Source organism: Monodon monoceros, unplaced genomic scaffold, assembly GCF_005190385.1.
Source record: "Monodon monoceros isolate NGI ecotype Baffin Bay Population unplaced genomic scaffold, NGI_Narwhal_1 Super_Scaffold_21, whole genome shotgun sequence".
NCBI classification, from domain to species: domain Eukaryota; kingdom Metazoa; phylum Chordata; class Mammalia; order Artiodactyla; family Monodontidae; genus Monodon; species Monodon monoceros.
Genome location: NW_021703778.1, coordinates 112,649,655 through 112,676,525, shown reverse-complemented (window position 1 = coordinate 112,676,525; position 26,871 = coordinate 112,649,655). Strand labels below are relative to the sequence as shown.

The 26,871-nt window shown below is 39.6% G+C and overlaps 1 protein-coding gene across 3 annotated transcripts in view; it reads left to right on the top strand.

Annotated features, from left to right (window-relative positions):
- SLC25A21 (solute carrier family 25 member 21) overlaps positions 1 to 26,871 on the top strand; it is a 531,884-nt gene that overhangs the window by 449,447 nt on the left and 55,566 nt on the right. For all 3 annotated transcript variants that reach the window (XM_029236552.1, XM_029236553.1, XM_029236551.1), the window contains exons 4-6: positions 5,467 to 5,533; positions 19,709 to 19,768; positions 24,009 to 24,116. In XM_029236552.1, coding sequence (XP_029092385.1) covers positions 5,467 to 5,533; positions 19,709 to 19,768; positions 24,009 to 24,116 — 235 coding nt within the window. The remainder of the gene's footprint in view (positions 1 to 5,466; positions 5,534 to 19,708; positions 19,769 to 24,008; positions 24,117 to 26,871) is intronic.

The window sequence follows — 26,871 nt, the reverse complement described above, 5'->3', positions numbered from 1 at the left end:
ATGGAAATGGACTAGAAACCTGATTTTTAATTGCTTCTTCTCCTTCCTCTTAAAATAAGAAATGACAAAATATTTTTGCAACAGAAATAACTTGACTTTTCAAAGGTGTTTGTAAAAATGATTTTATTTTAAGAAAAACTACAATACCTTTACAGCTCAGTGGTCAAGGAAAGAGACTGTGAGGACAGTGGAACTTGATTTGAGTCGCCTGTTCGGTAGTGATAGGCTCACAGGCTTCACCTGCAAAATGAAGAAAATAATTATTGCTACTTCAAAGGATTGTTGTGAGAGTTGGATGAGATTAAATATGTCCATATGCCTTCATATATTCTTAACAGAGTGGCTAGTCCATATTAAGCATTCAACAAATTTGACTATTTTTACTTATAACAATGTCAGCAAAAGTCTGTACACATCCAAGTTAACATTTTCCTACACAGGATAGTTAAAATCGAACTCACAACTTTTAGAAGAAACAACTCTGAGAAACGATATATGAGGGCTTGCATACAGTTCATACAACAGTTTTATGGGAGGTCTTGCGTTGGTTCTTGCGTCTCTTCCAAAGAGTTCTCCAGTTGGCTTGATGTGGGTCAAAACTTAAAACCACTGTGTTGGGCCTTCCCTGGTGGCGCAGTGGTTGGGAGTCCGCCTGCCGATGCAGGGGACACGGGTTCGTGCCCCGGTCCGGGAAGATCCCACATGCCGTGGAGCGGCTGGGCCCGTGAGCCATGGCCGCTGAGCCTGCGCGTCCAGAGCCTGTGCTCCGCAACGGGAGAGGCCACAGCAGTGAGAGGCCTGCGTACCGCAAAAAAAAAAAAAAAAAAAAAAACAAGAAAAAACAAACCACCGTGGTGGTTTTACTGTCTTTCCAGTAGACATTAGAATCTCACTTTCCATTCATTCAGGGAGTCGACTGAATGTCCTGGGAAGTAAGCAGGATAAAGCATGTTGATATGGGTGTCACAAATCTCTTAACTTCCCTGCTTATTGTCCTGGTAAGCTATATGCTCTGTATTTCAAGCCAAAATTACATGAACACAGAAAAAATTGGCAGAATGAACAGTGCATGTGAGTACAAACATCAGTTCTTTAGCCAAAAAGAAAGTATCTTCTTCATAAAACATTACAAGTCCTTTTGGTTTTTTAGAATCTGTATATCATACTTTACATTAGGAAAGCTTCCAGTAATTATCTAATCAAGTCAGAAAAATACGTCATCAGCTTGAGGCCTTACCCACGTTCTCTTGCTCACATTTTTAAAAAAATTTTGTTGAAGTATAGTTGATTTACATTGACAATGTTGTATTAATTTCTGCCGTACAGCATAGTGATTCAGTTATGCATGTATCAATATATATTTGTTTTCATATTCTTTTCCATTCTGGTTTATCACAGGATATTGAATATAGTTCCCTTTGCTATACCGTAGCACCTTGTTGTTTATCCGTCCTATAAATAGTAGTTTGCTAATCGCAAGCTCCCAATTCTTCCCTCCCTCACCCCCTCTCCCCCTTGGCAACCACAAGTCCATTCTCTGCCTATGAGTCTGTTTCTGTTTCATAGATATGTTCATGTCATATTTTAGATTCCACATATGAGTGATATATGGTATTTGTCTTTCTCCTTCTGACTTACTTCGCTTAGTATGATAATCTCTAGGTCCGTACATGTAGCTGCAAACAGCATTATTTCATTCTTTTTTATAGCTGAGTAGTATTCCATTGTACATATATACCACATCTTCTTTATTCATTCATCTGTCGATGGACATTTAGGTTATTTCCATGCCTTGGCTATTATAAATAGTGCTTCTACGAACATAGGGGTGCATGTATCTTTTCGAATTATAGCTTTGTCTGGGCATATGCCCAGGAGTGGGATTGCTGGATCATACGGCAACTCTATTTTTAGTTGTTTGAGGAACCTCCATACTGTTTTCCATAATAACTCCACCAATTTACATTCCCACCAACAGTGTAAGAGGGTTCCCTTTTCTTCACACCCTCTCTAACACTTATTATTTGTAGACTTCTTAATTATGTCCATTCTGACTGGTGTGAGGTGGTACCTCATTGTAGTTTAGATTTGCATTCTTGATCACATTTTGGGTGTGACTCTTTGGATTGGCCCAAGTGCCACTCTTACCTGATCGAACGCTTTTCATGGGAGAGGGCGTGGTACGGAGGTACAGCAGCAGCCACTTTGGCTGTAGGGACCAATTTCCTGATCCGGGACTTTGGGTTGTAAGTACATAAAGGAATTTATTATAAATGTTACTGGGTATCTCAAAGGATCAAAAGCAAAGGGAAATGTCAGTATTTAAGAAGGGTCACGGTGTAACTAGGCTTAAAGAAATCCTGTCAGCAGGATCACACTCACAGTACCAGAACTTCTCTATCTTTCTTCTTTGTTTCCCTGAACGATGGCTTCCTTCTTTCTTATCACTGCAGATGGACAGAAAACATGACTGCTGTTGATATTCTAGCTTTATATCTTAGAGCTTCAGCCACACAGAGTGAGGCTGACCTTTTCAATTCCAATTCCAAAATCCTGGAGAAAAGCACTGCTTGGGTCAGATTAGCTGGGGCACAGAGGCAGGATACCACTTGGATCCATTTAGCGAGATGCCCAGTCAACCACTGCCTACAAGCAGTATCATATTGTACTAATACGTTGGTTCCAGTGGTTTAAAAAAAATTGGGTGGGGCAATTCTCAGCAGAAGAGGTGCCAGCCTGGCTATTCCATAGTTGCCCGATATTGCATGGATATACTGTAAAAATAATGCAAGGAAGTACATAGTTCTAGCTTCCCATTTGCCAGCAAACGCTGCCCGTGGTCCTTGAGAATCTCCCTTTAAAGCTCTTCATTCCTCATTAGAGAGTTCAGGATGGTGGGATGGCTGGAGCTGGTGGGGGAGGGGAAGATGATTGCACATGAAAGGAGCAGAGCAGAGAGTGGAGAAAGAGGACGCATCAAGGAAGCATCGCCAACATGAAGCAGAGGGCTCTGGACCTCCCAGCTCTTTTCAGATTAAATCCTTATGGCTCTCCCAGCTGCCTGTCTTCCCTCCTGCCTTACACCTCTTTTTAATATTTTCTCTCATCGTTTTTAAAATGAAGACCTTCTGTGTTGCTTATAAGACTTCTGTCCTCCTCCAGAGAAGCAGTGCTCCACGTTAGGCAAAAGTTTAAAGTAATGCAGTTTGTCTCTTCAGAAAAGTGCTTTCCCGTGTCTTCTTGTTCTTTTTCTTAGAATAACAAAATCTGAGGATTGGAGTAAACCAAGCTTGAGGTCCCTCAAATCCTTCCATTGCTGTGTACGTCCATTTCTGGCATCCATGATGAGTGGCCATCCAGACCGCTTGACCACATACCAAAAGGAACTCACACTTTTCAAGAGAGTCCATTCTATCTTCAGATAGTTCAGATTATTAGAAGTACTTCCTCGTATTAAGCTCCCACTGAGCCAAAAATGTGTCTTTCCTTGTTGCTTGAACCTGTTGGTCCTAGTTCTACCACCTGGAAACAAACAGGAAAGTCTAATCTCTTTCCTACATGCTCACTTTTCAAAAGATCCATCATGTTCCTCATGTTTGTCCCTAAGCTCTTTCTTCTCCAGGCTGAGCAACTGTTCGTCCTATATCTGTTCTCCGTTGTATGGGATTTCAAGTACCTCTATTAATCAGGACACTCTGTCCTAAAAGCTTTACTTACTTAAATGTTCTTCTTTGTTTCCCCCCTATACCCAGACATACTCTTCCAGATGTGAAAAAATCAGCCCAAGAAAAACAGAACTAATAATGTCTTTTATTGTAAATATAGAACTTCTATTCAGGAAAATCACATTTATCTTTTAGGAAGACCAAACCTATGCTTCGTCACTCTCATGCTGAAAATTATATAATAATTAATTTATAATGAAATTTAAATGACAAAGAGTATTTAAGTTTTACAAGTGAATTTCAGGCATCAGTAGTTGGAATGGAAAGGAGGTGGGGGGAATTCATGAATTCCCATAGTTCTTCAAAGCAGATTCTGCTTTACTTCCTATATACAAATGCTAGTACTATTCATTAGGTCGAAAATAGTGGACAAAATAAGACCACATCAGGGGATCATTTGATTCCTTTCTTCCTCTTCATAAAATCCATAATCTTAACAAATATTTGTGTCCTGGTTACATACACATGCGTGCACACCCACATGCCGCGGAGCAGCTGGGCCCTTGAGCCATGGCCGCTGAGCCTGCGCGTCCGGAGCCTGTGCTCCGCAACGGGAGAGGCCACAGCTGTGGGAGGCCCGCGTGCTGCAAAAAAAAAAAAAAAAAGAGGTCACCATGTTGGATTGGGTGGCACAGTGGGTTAATCTGAATAAATTCTTAACGTTATTGTTCCAGAAGCTCAGCTAGAAGCAGAACCCAAATAAGGGAGCTGGAGTGAAGTTTGATGGGTCAATCAGAGAAGTTCCAGCTTTCTCTAGGATATTAAATGTATATCCTAAAATAGGAACACGTTGAGTCCTGCCTTTATCTGTAGCCACTTATGGGTTCACCAGGGAAACTGATTATCTCAGAAAATGATGCAGAATATTCTCTTCTGTTGAAATAGTTTCAGGTTTAAATGAGGGTATAGCATATATATATGTAAAGATTCCAGGACAGACAAATATAAAATTTTGAATCTTAAATTTTAACGACAAGTAAGTGGTGACTTTTTATAAAACTTATCATAAGCATATGGCACTCATTCTTTTCTTTCCTAAAAATGTCTCAATATGTAACCATGAGTCCCTCAGTATTGACAACAATAGCTGTCCCATGCCCTGTGAGATTGCATATCAGCAGGGGAGTTTGACATTTCTTCTGTCAGCAGCGTATGTCCCTGTAATTAGCCCTCCCTGACCTCCTTCCATCTCCACCAAGGAAGTTAAAAAAATTATGACTAATTCAGGACAGAGCTGGGAGCCCTAGTTCCACAGCCATAGAGTTTGTTAGTCCCCCTGTGTTAGTAAACCTAAAATTGAGGTTTTCATCTCCTGGTTAGCCTCAGAAGTTTCAGTCTAGTGGGCTTAGGTATAGCACTAACCTCATTTGGTGACCACAGGGAGGAGATGCAAGACGGTAGACAGCTTGAGACTACTACCAACCACACAACTGGAAAAATAAATTCAAGATTCCTTAGATTAAGGAGGGCTGACTTTAGCTTTAAGGTACAACTCATGATTATGTTTAGCAACTTACCTAAGGGGTTCCAGTCTCAGTATCATTTATTCCTCTTCTGAATGTCATAGTAGATATCATAATCTCTTCACTTTAGAATTAAAACAAAGGAAGATTTCATGACTGATGTGCTACATTGAATAATTGGGAATACTTTAAGATTAGTTGCTTTATCCATAAACAACAGCACAATCACCTGTTTCCTAATTCCCTTACTTATATAAATCTTTTTATTTCTCCAATAGGTTGTTCGGTTTTTACAAGGGAATTCTGCCACCCATCTTGGCTGAAACACCAAAAAGAGCAGTGAAGGTAAACATTGTATGCCTTCCCACCAACTGAAAATAGACTGTAGTAAGAGCTTCAGCATCAACACATCCCACCATAAACTATGGGACATTAATGGAAATTAAACATAAAATACTAAAACTTCTAAAATTTTTTAACATCTTAAATTTTTAAAATTGTAACAATTTTTATCATAATTAGACTTGGTCAGTCTCTCAAATATTGTTATGTTGATTTGTGGATTATTTTTTTCCAGGTAAAGGCATTCCCTTCTAATGGGGAAATTATACCAAAAGCACAGTGGTGAATGAAATTCATGTAATCAAACCACAGCAGCCACAAAAGAGCTTGGACTTTTTCTCAAGGCAATTCATAACCTTGCCTTTGGAGCAATAATTATTAAAGAAACAGAGAGGGAGAGGAGAGGAGAGAGGCGAGGTAGAAAAGCCTTTCTCCTTAAATCATTCTCATTTTATGAACAGAGCACACTAAGACATTATATTTCTTTGTGTATGATTCTCATATAGCACATTTATTTGGTGTGCTAACTTCATTTTTCCCCCTGGTCTCCTCTGTTAAAATTCTCTATTCTGGTTTTCACAAAATCATTACTCCCACTACACTCATTTCCATTCTTTTTTTTTTTTTAACATCTTTATTGGAGTATAATTGCTTTACAATGGTGTGTTAGTTTCTGCTGTATAACAAAGTGATTCAGCAATATGTACACATATTATCTCCTCCCTCTTGCGTCTCCCTCCCACCCTCCCTATCCCACCCCTCTAGGTGGTCACCGAGCTGATCTCCCTGTGCTATGCGGCTTCTGCATAATCTTATAACTATGGACATTTATGTACTACCTGCTGGTTCAGTATCTGGATAAGAACATGGAGATCTAGCAGGACCTCTGGGGAGAAAGAACTAAATCTGATCGCGCTTTTATAAGTTCTTTCAGACAAAAGTCCTGATCCCAGTGGCTCTGACTGGCATTGCCCCTCCCCCCACACCACTGACATCACCAAATATGGCTTTGTCTTTCCATAATAAGGATAACATAAACTTAGACCGAAAGACTTCCTTTCCAGCTAATGACATAAAGTTTTTTTCACATACATTACTCAATTTGTGTTCCCAACATTCCTGAAAGGTAAGAAAAGCAGCTTATATACTTAGTTAATTAAGAGGGTGACTGAGTTAAAAATTATGATAAAAAAAAACCCAACATATATACACAGACACCAGACTTTTACATCCTGTGAAAATGGTGATTTAATAGGATTTAATTCAGGTCTAGAATTCAGAAAGCAAAGCTTTAAAACATACTTTCTCTGTAAATTCATCCTCTTCGTTGCCATAGTTTTTGTGATTTTATATTATTACTTCAATACAAATTTCATTATAAGGATCTGAATCAAAAAAAAAAAAAAAGAAAGAAAAGGATCTGAATCGCAATAGAGAATCTGGAAAAAGTTCACCAAAGTACACAAGAGGGCTGAGTTGAATTATGAAATGGCTTCACTTGATAAAAGATTGCCCAAGTAAACAAACAGAGCATAGTTCCTGTTCAAAAGGAAAGTCACTTTGTCTCCATGGAATAATATATTCATTTGTTCAGAGTTTTACGTGTATAAATAAAGTAAACTATAGTTTTTCATGGAATATTTTTTCTTAATACTGTATGTTGGAGACAATTTAAACTTTAAGAGGATTAAGGTTTATCAATGTTGAACAGTCTTTTATGGAAAAAAAAAAACTTGAGCTTTACAAAACTTAAAAAAAGCAATGCTCCCTGCCAGAACAATGGTTAACAGATGAACTTCTGGGCAACTGGATATGGTGTATGTGTCCCAGACATGTTGTTTCAAGTAGATTTTACCTTAAAATTATTGAGACATATGGTAAGTACGTTGGCTTTTTAAGTATAACTTCGAGTTTAGTGTATCTTTGCCAGATGGATAGCACTAGTTTTTCAGCACAATTTATGAAAACACTCATTTTATAGATACTTTATCTTAGTATTTGTGAGGAAAATGATCATCTGATTGCAACAGTTTCCTACATCATAAACTGCTTCATTGGATGTCATCAAAGTTTACTTTGAAAAAATATTCAGAGACCATAGATACATACACACACATACATACGTATATATGCTCTCTGAATATTATGTGTGTGTGTGTATATAAACAGACAATGTCTAGAAACAGATAATGTTGTTTTTTTCTGTACTTTATTCTTTGAAATGAGATTCATCATTAAAATAATAAGATTCATTTATGCTAAATAAATGAAACTTCCCCTTTCACAAATGAAGACAGAATTAGTATTGTAGTTAGCAAAAAGAAATGAAGACCTCAGAAAGAGACCAGCTGTTTACTCAGGGATGGCAGGAACAACATGCCAGGTTCCAGGATCTAGTCTTGAGCTTCACAGGTCCAGAAACACCATTATTCCATGGTCAGATTCTCAAGGACTGCTTAATGCTAACCAAACTCATGAAAGATTATATTGATATACTGTGAAGTCTATTTGTTCACCACTGTATTTCCAGCCAAGATGAAGTCACAGGGACCAGATTTTCTCTCCTGCCTGAAACAGCAAGAACAGAAAATGAACAACATATATGAAACCACAATTTTTAAGACACTGGACATAAGACAAGGAGGGAGAGTCATACCTGAGATGGAAAACAAATGAGATGAGCCCTATGGATTGCCCCAGGTCACTGGCTTGAGAGAGTTTCCAGGGACACACAGGAGAAATCCAGTTGACTCCCTCAACCAGTGGACTCCCTGGGTTGAGAAGGAGCTGAGAGGCCAGGGAGGGCAAGGCACCTAGAGCTCCCAGGCCATAGCACCAGAGAAGGAGAGAGCTGCACAGAGAGAGACACCTAAGGTCTGCAGAGGGACGCCTCAAGTATTCAGCTGACCTGAGCACATATGAGGAAACAAGCAAGGCCTGGAAACAGCTGTCCGAAGGATTCAAGGGATCAGTGCTGGGCAGTCATGCGGGGCTGGGAACAGTGTCTGTTCCCACCAGCCAAACTGGGAGGCCTCAAAATGCGCAGGGTGGAAGAGACCTTCAAGATGGCGGAAGAGTAAGACATGGAGTTGACCTTCCTCCCCACAGATACATCAGAAATACATCTACACGTGGAACAACTCCTACAGAACACCTACTGAATGCTGGCAGAAGACCTCAGACTTCCCAAAAGGCAAGAAACTCCCCCACGTACCTTGGTAGGGCAAAAGAAAAAAGAATAAACAGAAACAAAAGGATAGGGACGGGACCTGCACCAGTGGGAGGGAGCTGTGAAGGAAGAAAGGTTTCCACACACTAGGAAACCCCTTCACTGGCGGAGACGGGGAGTGGCGAGGGGGAAGCTTCGGAGCCACGGAGGAGATCGCAGCAACAGGGGTGCGGAGGGCAAAGCGGAGAGATTCCCGCACAGAGGATTGGTGCCGACCAGCACTCACCAGCCCGAGAGGCTTGTTTGCTCAACCGCCAGGATGGGTGGGGGCTGGGAGCTGAGACTCGGGCTTCGGAGGTCGGATCCCAGGGAGAGGACTGGGGTTGGCTGCATGAACACGTTGTGAAGGGGGCTAGTGCACCACAGCTAGCCGAGAGGGAGTCTGGGAAAAGTCTAGACTTGCCTAAGAGGCAAGAGACCATTGTTTCAGGGTGCGCGAGGAGAGGGGATTCAGAACACAGCCTAAACGAGCTCCAGAGATGGGCGCGGGCTGTGGCTATCAGCGCGGACCCCAGAGACGGGCATGAGATGCTAAGGCTGCTGCTGCAGCCACCAAGAAGCCTGTGTGCGAGCACAGGTCACTATCCACACCTCCCCTCCCGGGAGCCTGTGTAGCCCGCCACTGCCAGGGTCCCGTGATCCAGGGACAACTTCCCCAGGAGAACACACGGCACGCCTCAGGCTGCTGCAACGTCATGCCAGCCTCTACCGCTGCAGGCCCGCCCCACATTCCATACCCCTCCCTCCCCCCGGCCTGAGTGACCAAATCCCCCTAATCAGCTGCTACTTAACCCCGTCCTGTCTGGGCAGGAACAGACGCCCTCAGGCGACCTACACGCAGAGGCGGGGCCAATGCAAAGCTGAACCCCAGGAGCTGTGCAAACACAGAAGAGAAAGGGAAATCTCTCCCAGCAGCCTCAGGAGCAGCAGATTAAATCTCCACAATCAACTTGATGTACCCTGAATCTGTGGAACACCTGAATCGACAACGAATCATCCCAAAATTGAGGCAGTGGACTTTGGGAGCAACGATATATATGTTTTTTTCCTTTTTGTCTTTTTGTGAGTGTGTGTGTGTATGCTTCATTGTGTGGTTTTGTCTGTATAGCTTTGCTTTTATCATTTGTCCTATGGTTCTGTCTGTCTGTGTTTTTTTGTGTTTTTTTTTTTTTTACTAAGTCTTTAGTGCTTGTTATCATTGGTGGATTTGTTTTTGGTTTGGTTGCTCTCTTCTTTCTTTTTTTTCTTTTTTTATTGCTCTTTAATTTTTAATAATTATTTTTTATTTTAATAACTTTATTTTATTTTTTATTTCTTTCTTTCTTTTTTTCTCCCTTTTCTTCTGAGCCGTGTGGCTGACAGGGTCTTGGTGCTCCAGCCAGGTGTCAGGTCTGTGCCTCTGAGGTGGGGGAGCCGAGTTCAGGACATCAGTTCACCAGAGACCACCCGGCTCCACATAATATCAAACAGCGAAAGCTCTCCCAGAGATCTCCATCTCAGCGCTAAGACCCAGCTCCACTCAATGACCAGCAAGCGACAGTGCAGGACACCATATGACAAACAACTAGCAACACAGGAACACAACCCCACCCATTAGCAGAGAGGCTGCCTAAAATAATAATAAGGTCACAGGCATCCCAAAACACACCATTGGGCACAGTCCTGCCCACCAGAAAGACAAGATCCAGCCTCATCCACCAGAACACAGGCACTAGTCCCCACCACCAGAAAGCCTACACAACCCACTGAACTAACCTTAGCCACTGGGGGCAGACACCAAAAACACAGGAAACTACAAACCTGCAGAAAAGGAGACCCCAAACACAGTAAGATAAGCAAAATGAGAAGACAGAGAGACACAGAGCAGATGAAGGAGCAAGATAAAAACCCACCAGACCAAACAAACGAAGAGGAAATAGGCAGTATACCTGAAAAAGAATTCAGAGTAATCATAGTAAAGATGATCCAAAATCTTGGAAATAGAATGGAGAAAGTACAAGAAACATTTACCAAGGACCTACAAGAACTAAAGAGCAAACAAACAGTGATGAACAACACAATAAATGAAATTAAAAATTCTCTAGAAGGAATCAATAGCAGAATAACTGAGTCAGAAGAAGGGGTCAGTGACCTGGAAGATAAAATAGTGGAAATAATTACCACAGAGCAAAATAAAGAAAAAAGAATGAAAATAATTGAGCACAGTCTCAGAGACCTCTGGGACAATATTAAATGCACCAACATTCGCATTATAGGTGTCCCAGAAGAATAAGAGAAAAAGAAAGGGACTGAGAAAATATTTGAAGAGATTATAGTTGAAAACTTCCCTAATATGGGAAAGGAAATAGTTAATCAAGTCCAGGGAGTGCAGAGAGTCCCGTACAGGATAAATCCAAGGAGAAACATGCCAATACACATATTAATCAAACTGTCAAAAATTAAATACAAAGGAAAAATATTAAAAGCAGCAAAGGAAAAGCAACAAATAACATACAAGGGAATCCCCGTAAGGTTAACAGCTGATCTTTCACCAGAAACTCTGCAAGCCAGAAGGGAGTGGCAGGACATGTTTAAAGTGATGAAAGGGAAAAACCTACAACCAAGATTACTCTACCCAGCAAGGATCTCATTCAGATTTGAAGGAGAAATTAAAACTTTTACAGACAAGCAAAAGCTAAGAGAATTCAGCACCACCAAACCAGCTTTACAACAAATGCTAAAGTAACTTCTCTACGCAGGAAACACAAGAGAAGGAAAAGACCTACAATAAAAAAAACCCAAAACAATTAAGAAAATGGTAATAGGAATGTACATATTGATAATTGCCTTAAATGTAAGTGGATTAAATGCTCCAGCCAAAAGACATAGAGTGGCTGAATGGATAAAAAAAAAAGACCCATACATATGTTGTCTACAGAGACTGACTTCAGACCTAGGGACATATACAGACTAAAAGTGAGGGATGGAAAAAGATATTCCATGCAAATGGAAATCAAAAGAAAGCTGGAGTAGCAATTCTCATATAAGACAAAATAGACTTTAAAATAAAGACTATTACAAGAGAGAAAGAAGGACACTACATAATGATCAAGGTATCAATCCAAGAAGAAGATATAACAATTGTAAATATTTATGCACCCAACATAGGAACACCTCAATATATAAGGCAAATGCTAACAGCCATAAAAGGGGAAATTGACATTAACACAATCATAGTAGGGGACGTTAACACCCCACTTTCACCAATGGACAGATCATCCAAAATGAAAATAAATAAGTAAACACAAGCTTTAAATGATACATTAACAAGATGCACTTAATTGATATATATAAGACATTCCATCCAAAAACAACAGAATACACTCTCTTCTCAAGTGCTCATGGAACATTCTCCATGATAGATCATATCTTTGGTCATAAATTAAGCCTTGGTAAATTTCAGAAAATTGAAATTGTATCAAGTATCTTTTCTGACCACAATGCTATGAGACTAGATAGCAATTACAGGAAAAAAATCTGTAAAAAATAAAAACACATTTAGGCTAAACAATACACTACTTTATAACCAAGAAATCACTGAAGAAATCAAAGAGGAAATCAAAAAATACCTAGAAACAAATGACAATAAAACACGACAACCCAAAACCTATGGGATGCAGCAAAAGCAGTTCTAAGAGGGAAGTTTATAGCAATATAATCCTACCTCAAGAGACATCTCAGATAAACAACCTAACCTTACACCTAAAGCAATTAAAGAAAGAAGAACAAAACCCCCAAAGTCAGCAGAAGGAAAGAAATCATAAATATCAGATCAGAAATAAATGAAAAAGAAATGAAGGAAACAATAGCAAAGCTCAGTAAAACTAAAAGCTGGTTATTTGAGAAAATAATCAAAATTGATAAACCATTAGCCAGACTCATCAAGAAAAAAACGGAGAAGACTCAAATCAGTAGAATTAGAAACGAAAAAGGAGAAATAACAACTGACACTGCAGAAATACAAAGGATCATGAGAGATTACTACAAGCAACTATATGCCAGTAAAATGGAAAACCTGGAAGAAATGGACACATTCATAGAAAAGCACAACGTTCTGAGACTGAAGCAGGAAGAAATAGAAAATATAAACAGACCAATCACAAGCACTGAAATTGAGACTGTGATTTAAAAATCTTCCAACAAACAAAAGCCCAGGACCACATGGCTTCACAGGCGAATTCTATCAAACATTCAGAGAAGAGCTAACACCTATCCTTCTCACACTTTTCCAAAATATAGCAGAGGGAGGAACACTCCCAAACTCATTCTACGAGGCCACCGTCACCCTGCTACCAAAACCAGACGAAGATGTCACAAAGGAAGAAAACTACAGGCCAATATCACTGATGAACATAGATGCGAAAATCCTCAACAAAATACTAGCAAACAGAATCCAACAGCACATTAAAACGATCACATAACCACGATCAAGTGGGGTTTATCCCAGGAATGCAAGGATTCTTCAATATATGCAAATCAAGCAATGTGATAAACCATATTAACAACTTAAAGGATTAAAAACCATATGATCATCTCAATAGATGCAGAGAAAGCTTTCGACAAAATTCAACACCCATTTATGATAAAAACCCTCCAGAAAGTAGGCATAGAGGGAACTTAACAAAATAAAGGCCATATATGACAAAGCCACAGCCAACATCATTCTCAATGGTGAAAAACTGAAACCATTTCCACTAAGGTCAGGAAGAAGACAAGGTTGCCCACTCTCACCATTATTATTCAACGTAGTTTTGGAAGTTTTAGCCACAGCAATCAGAGAAGAAAAAGAAATAAAAGGAATCCTAATTGGAAAAGAAGAAGTAAAGCTGTCACTGTTTGCAGATGACATGATACTATACATAGCGAATCCTAAAGATGCTGCCAGAAAATTTGTAGAGCTAATCAATGAATTTGGTAATGTAGCAGGATACAAAATTAATGCACAGAGATCTCTTGCATTCCTATACACTAATGATGAAAAATTTGAAAGAGAAATTAAGGAAACACTCCCATTCACCATTGCAAGAAAAAGAATAAAATATATGGGAATAAACCTACCTAAGGAGACAAAAGACCTGCATGCAGAAAACTGTGACACTGATGAAAGATATTAAAGATGATACAAACAGATGGAGAGATATACCATGTTCTTGGATTGGAAGAATCAACATTGTGCAAATGGCTGTACTATCCAAGGCAATCTACAGATTCAATGCAATCCCTATCAAACTACCAATGGCATTTTTCACAGAACTAGAACAAAAAATTTCACAATTTGTATGGAAACACAAAAGATCCCGAATAGCCAAAGCAATCTTGAGAAAGAAAAACGGAGCTGGAGGAATCAGGCTCCCTGACTTCAGACTACACTACAAAGCTTCAGTAATCAAGACAATATGGTACTGGCACAAAAACAGAAATATATATCAATGGAACAGGATAGAAAGCCCAGAGATAAACCCACACACATATGGTCACCTTATTTTTGATAAAGGAGGCAAGAATATACAATGGAGAAAAGACAGCCTCTTCAATAAGTGATGCTGCAAAAACTAGAAAGCTACATGTAAAAGAATGAAATTAGAACACTCCCTAACACCATAAACAAAAATAAACTCAAAATGGATTAAAGACCTAAATATAAGGCTAGACACTATAAAACTCTTAGAGGAAAACATAGGCAGAACTCTCTGTGATGTAAATCACAGCAAGATCCTTTTTGACCCACCACCTATAGACATGGAAATAAAAACAAAAATAAACAAATGGGACCTAATGAAACTTAAAAGCTTTTGCACAGCAAAGGAAACCATAAACAAGACGAAAAGACATCCCTCAGAATGGGAGAAAATATTTACAAATGAAGCAACTGACAAAGGATTAATCTCCGAAATTTACAAGCAGCTCATGTACCTCAATATCAAAAATACAAACAACCCAATCCAAAAATGGGCAGAAGACCTAAATACACATTTCTCCAAAGAAGATATACAGATTGCCAACAAACACATGAAAGAATGCTCAACATCACTAATCATTAGAGAAATGCAAATCAAAAGTACAATGAGGTATCACCTCACACCAGTCACGATGGCCATCATGAAAATATCTACAAACAATAAATACTGGAGAGGGTGTAGAGAAAAGGGAACCCTCTTGCACTCTTGGTGGGAATGTAAATTGATAAAACCATTATGGGGAACAGTATGGAGGATCCTTAAAAAACTAAAAATAGGACTACCATATGACCCAGCAATCCCACTACTGGGCATATACCCTGAGAAAACCATAATTCAAAAAGAGTCATGTACCACAATGTTCATTGCAGCTGTACTTAGAATAGCCAGGACATGGAAGCAACCTAGATGTCCATCAACAGATGAATGGATAAAGAAGATGTGGCACATATATACAATGGAATATTACTCAGCCTTAAAAAGAAACGAAATTGAGTTATTTCTAGTGAGATGGATGGATCTACAGTCTGTCATACAGAGTGAAGTAAGTCAGAAAGAGAAAAACAAATACCGTATGCTAATACATATATATGGAATCTCAAAGAAAAAAAAGGTTATGAAGAATCTAGGGGCAGGACAGGGATAAAGATGCAGACGTAGAGAATGGACTTGAGGACACGGGGAAGGGGAAGGGGAAGCTGGGATGAAGTGAGAGAGTTGCATGGACTTATATATACTACCAAATGTAAACTAGATAGCTAGTGGGAAGCAGCCACATAGCACAGGGAGATCAGCTCAGTTCTTTGTGACCACCTATAGGGGTGGGATAGGGAGAGTGGGAAGGAGACGCAAGAGGGAGGGGATATGGGGATATATGTATACGTATAGCTGATTCACTTTGTTATAAAGCAGAAACTAACACAGCATTGTAAAGCAATTATACTCCAATAAAGATGTTTAAAAATATTGTAATGCAAAAAAAAAAAAAAAGAAAAGAAATGCACAGGGTATTGAGAGGTGTACCCAGAAGGTGTTTGCCTCTGTATTGCGGAATAGTTAACCCTAGTCTGAGCACTGCTCAGGTCCCACTTGTTAAAAGTAAGACCCAAATGGATCAAACTGTTTCCAGGTAATTTGACTGCCTCCCAGAATAGACGATCTGGGAGGTCAGCTTAGTGATCAGACTGCTTAGTGAGCGTGGATGAAAGCAAAGGGGAAAGTGCAGTCCGGAGGGCTGGGTCACCCAGGCAAACTGTACCCACCTCCCCTGCCGAAGCACAACTTGACACTTCTCCAGGGACCACACGGCCTGTCCCCGAGGTCCAGCCCCTTTCCTGGGGTAAATCCAACCAGACTACCAATTTCAAGGTTCCACTTTATAGGTTATATATAGCATATTAATTTGGATTCAAGATTTTATATTCAAGTTTCCCAAAGCCTTGGCTGACTACGAATGTTTTCAAACCTCTTAAGTCACACATTTGCATGACTCTGGGTAGGTGACATCATTACACGTTGACCCTCCTAATTTCCTCCTTAGAGTGTAACCTCATGTCTTATGTGATAGGGTACCTTTATCACATCTCTGCACTAACTAGTGTTGTGGATGAGAAATATTAAGAAATATCATGAAGGAAGTAAAAGAGTAGTGCTCTATAGAAAGGAATTAAAGTAACAACTAATCTACTAGTTCTTAAGAATATAGTTGTAGTATAATGTCTTCTAAGCTTTGCACATGGGAGGCATCCAGTAAATATTTGTTGAATGAATGAATATTTTTATTTAATATTGGTTTCAAACTATAATGACATTATGTTATTTACTATTATTGAAAATCCATTTTAAAAGATTTTTATATTTCCTTTCTTGAGATAATATTTTATTTTATATTCAGTAAATTAGACTTTGGTTGCAAAGGTAGAAATTAAAACAAGATTTTTTATTTTTAGTTTGAAGCACTATTTGCTTATTAGAATATGTAATATATATTATTCACTACTTTAATATTTATTTATTTATTTGGTCGCGCTGGGTGTTAGTTGCAGCAGGCGGGCTCCTTAGTTGCACCTCACGGGCTCCTCAGTTGTGGCATGCGAACTCCTAGTTGTAGCATGCGTGTGGGATCTAGCTCCCAGACCAGGGATCGAACCCAGGCCCCCTGCATTGGGAGCACAGAGTCTTATCCACTGCGTCACCAGGGGAGTCCCTGTTCATTACTTTTGAATTTAATACGTTAACAACTTATCTCTGATCTGTGAGGCTTCTTTATTTGTAGGAACCTGAATCACTTCATCCTAGCCATTCACCAGAATCTTCCAGCCAGACTGCTGATGAGTACCAACCAGCTGGTGGTAGTTTTTTTAAAACAGTTTTAGAGATGGGGAAATGAAAAGCCTAGAATTGCCCCAAAGTGTAGACTTGGAATTGCCTGTGAGAATTGCTTAGAGTGACAGGTCAAGTCTATGTCCCCACACTTCTCCTTTGAGATCTCAGTTTGTTCCTTAATTCTTTGTCATGACAGAAAGTCAGAAGGAAAAAAAAATGCATCCTCACACTGGAAGGGAGCAAGGTAGTGAGGCATTCTGTGAGGTCCATCATCTCCCAGAACTTTCCCGAACCCACATAGACCCCTTAGAGCAGTGTTTCCAAAGTATGGGTCATGACCTGTGAGTCCTGAAATCAATTTGATGGGTCACTAGATGTAGTGGTTCACCAGAAAATTTTTTGATGAAATAGAGTAGAAACAGAATGCATTACACATAGTGAAGAGCTAAACATTGTTTTACAGCAATGTTTTGTTTCAGTTATAAATATGAGTGTGTACTACATGTGCATGTGTACCTGTGCTGGGTAAATAGATTATGATAAATATGGTAAATAGTAGATTGTGGTCAAAAAAGTTTGAAATCTTCTGCCTTAAGGGACTCAGCTTCCAAGGTCAGGGAAGGCAAGAAGACCTCAGCAGAAAGAAAACTCTATCACAGAGAACCTCTTTCCAAACCACTAAAATATCATGGCTCAGCAGTGAGCAGTACAGTGTAGTGTAGTGGTTAAGAGCATACCCAGGCTTTGGAGATAGACTTAGGGAGAAATCTCAATCCTTCCATTCACTAGCTGCAGGACAGGTATCTACAAGTGGGAATCATGGTTGTACTCTTACCTGTTACCTGGTGATGTTGTATGGATTAAATGCAGTAGCACATCCAAAGGCCTTAGCATGTTTCCTAGACCACAGCAAGCTCTCATGAATGATACATGTACATAAGGGATCGATGGTTCCTTTAGTATCCAAAGTGAAGAAAGGAAATGGAAACTAAGATTTTCTGAAAGTCTCCTATGTGCCAGGAATGTCAAGAAATCTTACTCAAGTTCTCTTATTTAAGGACTACTCTAGAAGTTTTGTGTTCTTCAGTGTTAGAAAGGTCAAGCTATGCCTCCATAGCTAATTCAGGATTCAAACCTAGGACTGCTTATGTCAAAATCCACGCAGGGTGATTATCAAAGAATAGTTACGATGATGACCATGAAAAGGAAGAAAAAATAAATTATTTTTTAAACCCAAGATCATAACCCTTTTCCTTTTAATCGTTTCTAGTGCATCACTCATCAAACCTGTTGTGGCTCCTGGTGGTATTATTTGAACACTAGGATAGTTTCAGGGTTATCACCATCCACTGGAATGTTAGACCAAGAAGACAGGGGTTTCTCTTTGTTTACTGCTGCATCCCCAGTGCGTAGAACCAAGAAATATTTGTTGAATGAGTGAATGAATGAATTCCTGTTCTACAGAAATCTACACCCATAGTTGGTTTAAAGGAACATAGCACAAAAATAGTTGCTGAGTCTTTAAGAGAATCCATCTATCTGGTGATGGCAATGACTCTGGAACTGCCCAAAGACACATGAGAGCCATGTTTACATGGAACTACCTCTTTGTAACAACAGAATATTATTTGGCTCTCAAACCTATATTTATTTCTTGCCCCATAGTACTGGGTTATAAAGTAATAGAGTAGAAGACATATTAAGACCATAAAATACCCAGGCCATTTCTGAGGTCTTGAGAATCAGACCCCAGCAGGACCTAAGAGTGTGTTTTATCAGTGATGTTGGCCGCTACCTAACAGAGGACCCCAGGAGCAAACCATCATGTTCAAGCAGATCGTTGTCCAAAATATATAATATAAAAAGAGAGGAGAAAACTTTATTTGGAACATATTATACAAAGTGATTGATTAGATTTGCCTCCATTGAAATCCATTTACAGAGAAAATTATATTAAACATCATCTACTGAAGGAACCAACAAAACCTTCATCATCGTCAGATTTTTAAGGAAGGAATAATCAGCTCTCTTTCTTCACTGAGGTTGAGGACAGTCTTACTTTCAGGCAGGGGATGGACTAGATGTCCTTGTTGGGTCCTTCCCTAGTTTATCATAGCATCTTCGTCATCATTGAGTGTTTAGAAATCCCATGGAACAGTAGAGATACACAGCAGTATAAATGCAAGTTAAAGCTGAGAAGTGGATGTCTTTTACAAATGGGTTAGAAAATTGGGCATTCACTGGGAAAGCAGGCCATAGAGAAAACATAGGAGACCAAAGATTTCAGGTCTCTATGCCTATAATTTTGAATCACTGCCATAAAAAAGGAGTCTATTGATGTCTGGGGAAACTGAAAATGGTCATGGTAAATGGAAGCTGTATGGTTCATTTACTGCTATAAAAGATTCCATCAGCTCTTCTGTAGGCTATTATAGCTGCATTTGAAAATGTAAATGTTCAAGTAAGATTCAATAGCAACTACCCAAGACTGGATTAAAAACTGTGTTTGATGGTTTATCATTTTTTAGAATGCTGGTGAATATAATGATTTACTAAAGAAATTTGAGTCAATTAAAAGGTTTGTTGCAGGAAATTGTTATAAATCTCTGGTTTGGTTTTGTTTCACAGTTTTTCACCTTTGAGCAGTACAAGAAATTGCTAGGATATGTGTCACTGTCACCAGCATTGGTAAGTGAGAGTATTTATTATACTTAAGTGTGTGTGTTATTTCATACAGCAAAATCTGGAAACAAAAGCCCTTTTGATTCCCCAAGCTCAGCTACTAAAATATGAATTCGAGTTATTCAATGTTCAGCTACTTGTTGAAAGCCATCTTCCTAATAACTCACAATTTGGCCATTTTATAGCTCCCAGTGATGAATTTATGATAATAATGATATGTGTGGAAAGGCCCATATGAGATGTGGTCAAGAATATAAAGAGTACATTTGTCAAAGACTCTTTTGAAGCCAAAACATGTGTATGTTTACATACATACTGCACATATCTATTTATGTGAAAGTCACTGTACCTAAAATTATTTCCTAACAGGTCACTTTTGCAGCTTTTGCTCAAGCTGTATTAACTATAGGACTTCAGGTCACTCTGTGGTCAGATGCAGGCTGAGGGGCCTTTTATAGTTGGGGAGAACAGTGATCTTACAATGACACATCTCAACTATTACATGAAAGTCATTTGGTGATTTGAACATTTGCCGATGCCACTCCTTTCCTTCTTCGTGATTTTGCTGCTTTTCACAAAACAAGTTAAATAATATTGACCAAATAGGTTCTATCAATATGCATGCAGCGAGAGCCCCAGAGAGAGCCAATGCACTAATTTCTCCCCCAAACCTGCAAAGCAAAACAAAACTAAACTAAACTAAATCTGCATTGGCCCTCCAATTGGCAATGTGTCTTCCAACGTCCAGGAAGATACCCCAGTTTACCTGCTGGAATGCACCTTAGAACTCAGCCAGAGGGGCAGAGTTCTGAGCTTCAACTCTTTCATTACTTTATTTCTGAAGATTCATTAAGAAGAAGTGGCTGCTATTTAAAAAATCATACATACTCCCTTTCTAGGAAGGATCCAATTAAGAAACCTAATAGTGTCACTTTGTTTTATGACAAAGAAACCTCTGGTCCAGCCTCCTGCTTAAACAAGGGGGCTGTGAAGTGGCCTCTCATGGAAGGAGAAGTGGTAGCATGAGTCCTGAAATAAGCTGAGATTTTTTTTTTAATTCCTCAGTGTCTTCTCTGACTGTCTCCCTTTACTTTGAAAACATCTTGTTAAAAAGAGGTTTAAAAACTTCCTAGCAGGGCTTCCCCGATGGCGCAGTGGTTAAGAATCCGCCTGCCAATGCAGGGGACACGGGTTCAAGCCCTGGTCCGGGAAGATCCCACAAGCTGCGGAGCAACTAAGCATGTGCGCCATAACTACTGAGCCTGTGCTCTAGAGCCTGCGAACCACAACTACTTAAGCTCGCGCACCTAGAGCCCATGCTCTGCAACAAGAGAAGCCACCACAATGAGAAGCCCGTGCACCACAGTGAAGAGTAGCCCCTCTCTGCAACTAGAGAGCCCGTGCGTAGCAACGGAGACCCAACACAGCCAAAAATAAATAAATAAAACAAATAAATTAAAAAAAAAAAAGAAGCCAATTCTAAAAAAAAAAAAAAATCTTCCTAGCAAAGGAAAGTAAAATACAGTTTCCAGAGGGCCGTGGCTGATCCTGTGTCAAGCATTGGTACCATGTGAGAGACTGCACTTCTGTCTTGAGAATTCAAACAGAAAAGCATTTGGCTACTTCAGCTCCTCTCACCGAATTCATGCAAACTGTATACAGTTTTTCTCTTTTCTTGAACTCATTTATTACAGTTTCTTTTTGATACAGCTAGACACTTAAACAGCCATTAAATGTCCCCTAGTGCTCTTACATGAAAAGCCTGGGAGGCTGGGAACCCAACAGTTACCGCTGGTCTCTGGAACAATCTGAGTAACATGATCCGCTGATAGCTGATCAATTCTTTTGACGAGGGACTGCTGAACACTAGTTCTGACAGCAAATGTAGCTGAGTTTTATAGAAGAACAAAAAAGTGAATTACTTGGAAGATTGCATATAGTAATAAAAACTTGAACATCTGGATTTTAGCTTTTTCAGTCAGAAGAGTTTGGGACTAGTATTTTTTTTTTTTCTGCCTTTGGATTCCATGATGGAAGTCTGAGGTAAATGAATAAAATATTTTGTCTGTTACCCTATACAAATATGTTTAAAATTGTAATAAAGGGGCATGAAAGGAAAACATTAGTTATTCCCTCTCTCCTAGAATTTGTATACAATCCCATTCTTCCTCATCATGCAACAGTAACAATGGTTTTGTACAGCACTTTACAAAAGGCCTTCACACATTATTTTGACCCTCAGAATAACCTTATTAAATCAAAGATTAGATATTGTTGTCTCCATTTTACAGATGAGAAAACAGTGGCTTATAAAAGACTCAGTGATTTTTTTTTCATGGAAAGGCATTTTATTTTAAATATAGCAGTGTGTACATGTCAATCCCAAACTCCCAATCTATCCCCCTCCCCTAACCTTCCCCCCCGACCATAACCATAAATTCGTTCTCTAAGTCTGTGAGTCTGTTTTGTAAATAAGTTCATTTGTATCATTTTTTTAAGATTCTGTGTGTAAGTGATATCATGTGATATTTGTCTTTCTCTGTCTGACTTACTTCACTTAGTATGATAATCTCCATGTCCATCCATGTTGCTGCAAATGACATTATTTCATTCTTTTTAATGTCTGAGTAATATTCCATTGAATATATGTACCACATCTTCTTTAAAAGACTCAGTGATTTAAACACAGAGCTGCAGCTAACACAAACGGTGTTTTTGTGTGGATTATGAAAAGGTGCCCCTTTCTCCTGACTGATGCCTTTCTGGCTTGGCAAGTAGGGTGCAGGCTGATTTCAGCCTCCACATGTAACTTTGTGCCCAAACTACTGTACATGGCATCTCTGGTCACACAGCCAATAAAGTGGCAAAACCAGAACCTAAACCCAGACCTCCTGGCTCTGGATCCTGCCCTTGTTCCACCTTGCCTCCCCTTCTAAGGTTATAGAACATTCCTTTCTCCCTTTTCTCTTTTAGTCTCCTACTTTGAAGAAATTAGAGACTCCGAATACAAGCATCTCTTCTTTACTCTTCATTGACTTTTTTTTTTCTCCTAGTTGTATACAGTATTACCTCTTCCCCTGAAATTAGAGCTTCAGCACCAAAGAATTATTTTTTTCAGCATCTCTTTTGAAGGTTTGAGGCTTTGTTTCATTTTGTTTTCCTGCTGTGTGTGTGTTTGTGTGTGTGTGTGTGTGCGTTTTAATAGTTGTGGTTATTTTTGATACAAAGTTTCTGAAAATCCTTTAAGCATTCTACTCAGTGGAAAATTCTAGAAAGTTGTTCTTTCCTACTGCAGAAGTTCTTAACAGATGACAAATAAGAACCTGATACACAGCCACCTTTTTTTTTTTTTTTTTGCGGTACGCGGGCCTCTCACTGTTGTGGCCTCTCCCGTTGCGGAGCACAGGCTCCGGACGCGCAGGCTCAGCGGTCATGGCTCACGGGCCCAGCCACTCCGCGGCACATGGGATCTTCCCAGACCAGGGCACGAACCCGTGTCCCCCACATCGGCAGGCGGACTCTCAAGCACTGCGCCACCAGGGAAGCCCCACAGCCACCTTTTGATAAATGTTCTAGATTTTATCTGAGCCCTTCAAGACAACCTATTTATCTCTGACCTCAACTTTTATTCCTCAGCTTCTAGGTCTAGAAGAATAGGGCAATTATCAGTTTAAAAAGTCAGATAAAGGATTAATTTTAAGCTGTTTTCTTTTGTTTCTTAATTTCCTAGAATAATGACTCTAAGAATATGGCTATACATTTAAATATTTTTGGCTATACTGTTTGGTTACCTGAAATTTAGCTTTTTATAAGCATTTTATTCGTGGTTCTCCTCCTTGAATTTCTTATATGCTCAATAAATGTATTTAAGTAGATGTTTAAAAATGAAGCTCTCCTTTTTTGAGTCAAACTCTCTTTTAGTTGTTACATGTGCAGATGTTTTAGTATCCACCTTAAATAAGTAAAACAGCCTTTCTTTTCATTAAAGGACAAAGTCATTGTTGATGGGGCTTTGACATTTTATTTTGAATTGTTAGGATGTGGTTTGTGGCTTCTGTAATTTCTTCTTCATGAATTGTCAGCATCTAATCAAGATCTGAAGCTGTTTAGTAATGGTATGTGGTGCATTTATGTGAGTTTCTCCATTCTCATTATAACATTCAGCTGCACAGTGTAATGAGTAGGATGTTTAACCCCATACACATGATGACTTGTTTTAAAGTATTGATTTACTTAATTTTTCTAGACCTTTGCCATTGCTGGATTGGGATCTGGACTAACAGAAGCCATTGTGGTCAACCCTTTTGAGGTAGTAAAGGTTGGCTTGCAAGCCAATCGGAACAAATTTACAGAGGTAATCATTTAATGTTTTCCTGTTGTTGATGGAATGTAAAAATTATTTTTCAGAATATAATGTCAAATTATGAACCCAGCCCATAGCCACTTGTTAAAGCCATAGTAACTTATTGTTAAGGAAGTAGCATAAGAAAAAGTCAAATTTCTTCCACAAGGAAAGCGTTAACAAAAATGCACTGAAGTCTGATGGACACCGTAAAGCAACCATACTCCAATAAAAATTAATAAAAAAAAAGTCTAATGGACAAACACATGTTTAGACATTTTTATTTTAGAGTTGTAATGTAATCTATAATGACTTGTTTGGCTATGTTTTCTGTGCTTTTGGCAGAACTTCTATTTCACATTTTACTAGAATAGACTATAGCAAAAACCACTAGGATGATAATATTGCTGTGCTTTAAAAAAAAAAAATTATGAATTCATTTGTAAAATTACCTGACTCCACACACTGCCCTCCCCCCAAAATTCTGATAATCTGTCAAGCTTGTCTTTTAGTTAAATCTGAATGAGCATACTACTAAACCTGTGTAGACGTCACCACTTGGAAATGATGGGTCTTGACATTTAGTCACTGGTACATGATGTTCCATGAAGACAGCTTGCCTTGGTCTGTGCTGCCTTCACTTCCTCGAAGTTGCCAAATAATTCCCTTTAAACCACCAAGTCCAACTGTTCTTGTTTTATTCTTTTGGGTGCCAAGCCCAAGGTAGGGAAAAAATAAGGGGATTGGCAGTCCAGGTCCTTTCTTAGCATTTGAATTTACTTCCACAACTGGGTAGCATGGTATAAATTGGTTTGGAGTATCTGCTGACCTGAATTTCTCCATAGAAAAGTTCCCCTGCCTACTACTTAAGCATCTGCTAATGGGTGGAGACCCCCCCCCTCACTCCCACCCCACTTCCTGCCTGCTGCTACTGCCTGAGAGCTCCCTGGCAGCTTCTTGAGCAGGGGTGTGGGAACGGAGAGGGGGCCCCTACTCACCTGTAACTGCCAAGAGCTGCGGAGGACAGGGTTGGCCTGCTACAGCAGATGGTATCTACTCAGAGGATGTCAATCCTAATTAAGGAAGATTTTTTTGTTTTAAGTTTCAAAAGATTGTCTTAATTGCAGAGATATATAGCACTTCAGAAAAGGTTGAAAAATCCTGTATTGCCCTAGTCTCTGTTTCTGTTTTGCTTTTTCTCTATTCTTCCTTGAATGATGGGAAAAGATGGCAAGGACCAGGAACAAATAAAAAGAAACACTTTTAAATGTCCTGTCAATATGGAGCATTAAAGACAACCCCCATGGAATCTGCTCAAGGAAAATTTGGCTGGGAGAATTACCAGCTAGAAGAAAACTTGGGGCTCCCCATTCAGTGTCCCATTTTTACCCATTTGGAAGCTTGTCTTGGGACAGCAAGGAGTGAGCAAAAGAATACACAGGCCTGGGCTTCCCTGGTGGTGCAGTGGTTGAGAGTCCGCCTGCCAATGCGGGGGACACGGGTTCGTGCCCCGGTCCGGGAAGATCCCACATGCCGCGGAGCGGCTGGGCCCGTGAGCCGTGGCCGCTGAGCCTGCGCGTCTGGAGCCTGTGCTCCGCAACGGGAGAGGCCACAACAGTGAGAGGCCTGCGTACCGCAAAAAAAAAAAAAAAAAGAATACACAGGCCTTCAAACTGCAGTCCTTTATCAAGACAGCATGCAAGCAGAGGAACACAAATGGGACAGAGCACCAAGTAGCACTCACAGGAATGAAAATCGAAGTATCACAGCACCCCTGCTCATGCCTAATGTTCTTTTTCTCTCCTCTGCCCTCAGGGAGGTTCTACACTGAGGCCATGTAAGAGCTGCTAATGTTTTGCACATGCTGAGGCCTTGCTAGAACATGGTAAACACCTTCCAGCCCAACACAAGAATGCTACATGTGCACATGCTCCTATAGTTCATTGACACGAGTGTGGTCTGTGTAAATAGTTTATGTATATACAGCCATTTTTCTAAGTGGGGGAGGATGGGGAACTTGTTTGAGGTCGTTTCTTTTGCAGAATCCACTGAACTGGATTCATTTTCCGGTATTTACTTAGACAAAATAAAATCTATTAGGTACCTTATAAAATATTTGTCATATTACTTCAACTAGTCAGAACTTGGTAAAACAGAGATCACATAGGTCACACATGTCAGCATTTTATTTCCAGCAACTATCAGGATTCAGTAGCTGATCAGAGGTGGCACTTTATTGGTCAAAGGTGCCAATATTGATCAAATTGAAAAGTAGTTAGTGCATAGTCAGTCACCCAACATAAGGTCATGGGACTATGCCTATTACAAAAAAAATCTGAGTGAAAGGAATGACGTGATAAGAATAGCAAATTTCAAACTGACAAAGGATTAATCTCCAAAATATACAAGCAGCTCATGCAGCTCAATATCAAAAAAACAAACAACCCAATCCAAACATGGGCAGCAGACCTAAATAGACATTTCTCCAGAGAAGATATACAATGAGGTATCACCTCACACCAGTCAGAATGGTCATCATCAAAAAATCTACAAACAATAAATGCTGGAGAGGGTGTGGAGAAAAAGGAACCCTCTTGCACTGTTGGTGGGAATGTAAATTGATGCAGCCACTATGGAGAAGAGTATGGAGGTTCCTCAAAAAACTAAAATTAGAACTACCATATGACCCAGGAATCTCATTACTGGGCATATACCCTGAAAATACCCTGAAAAATAATTCAAAAAGAGTCATGTGCCACAATGTTCA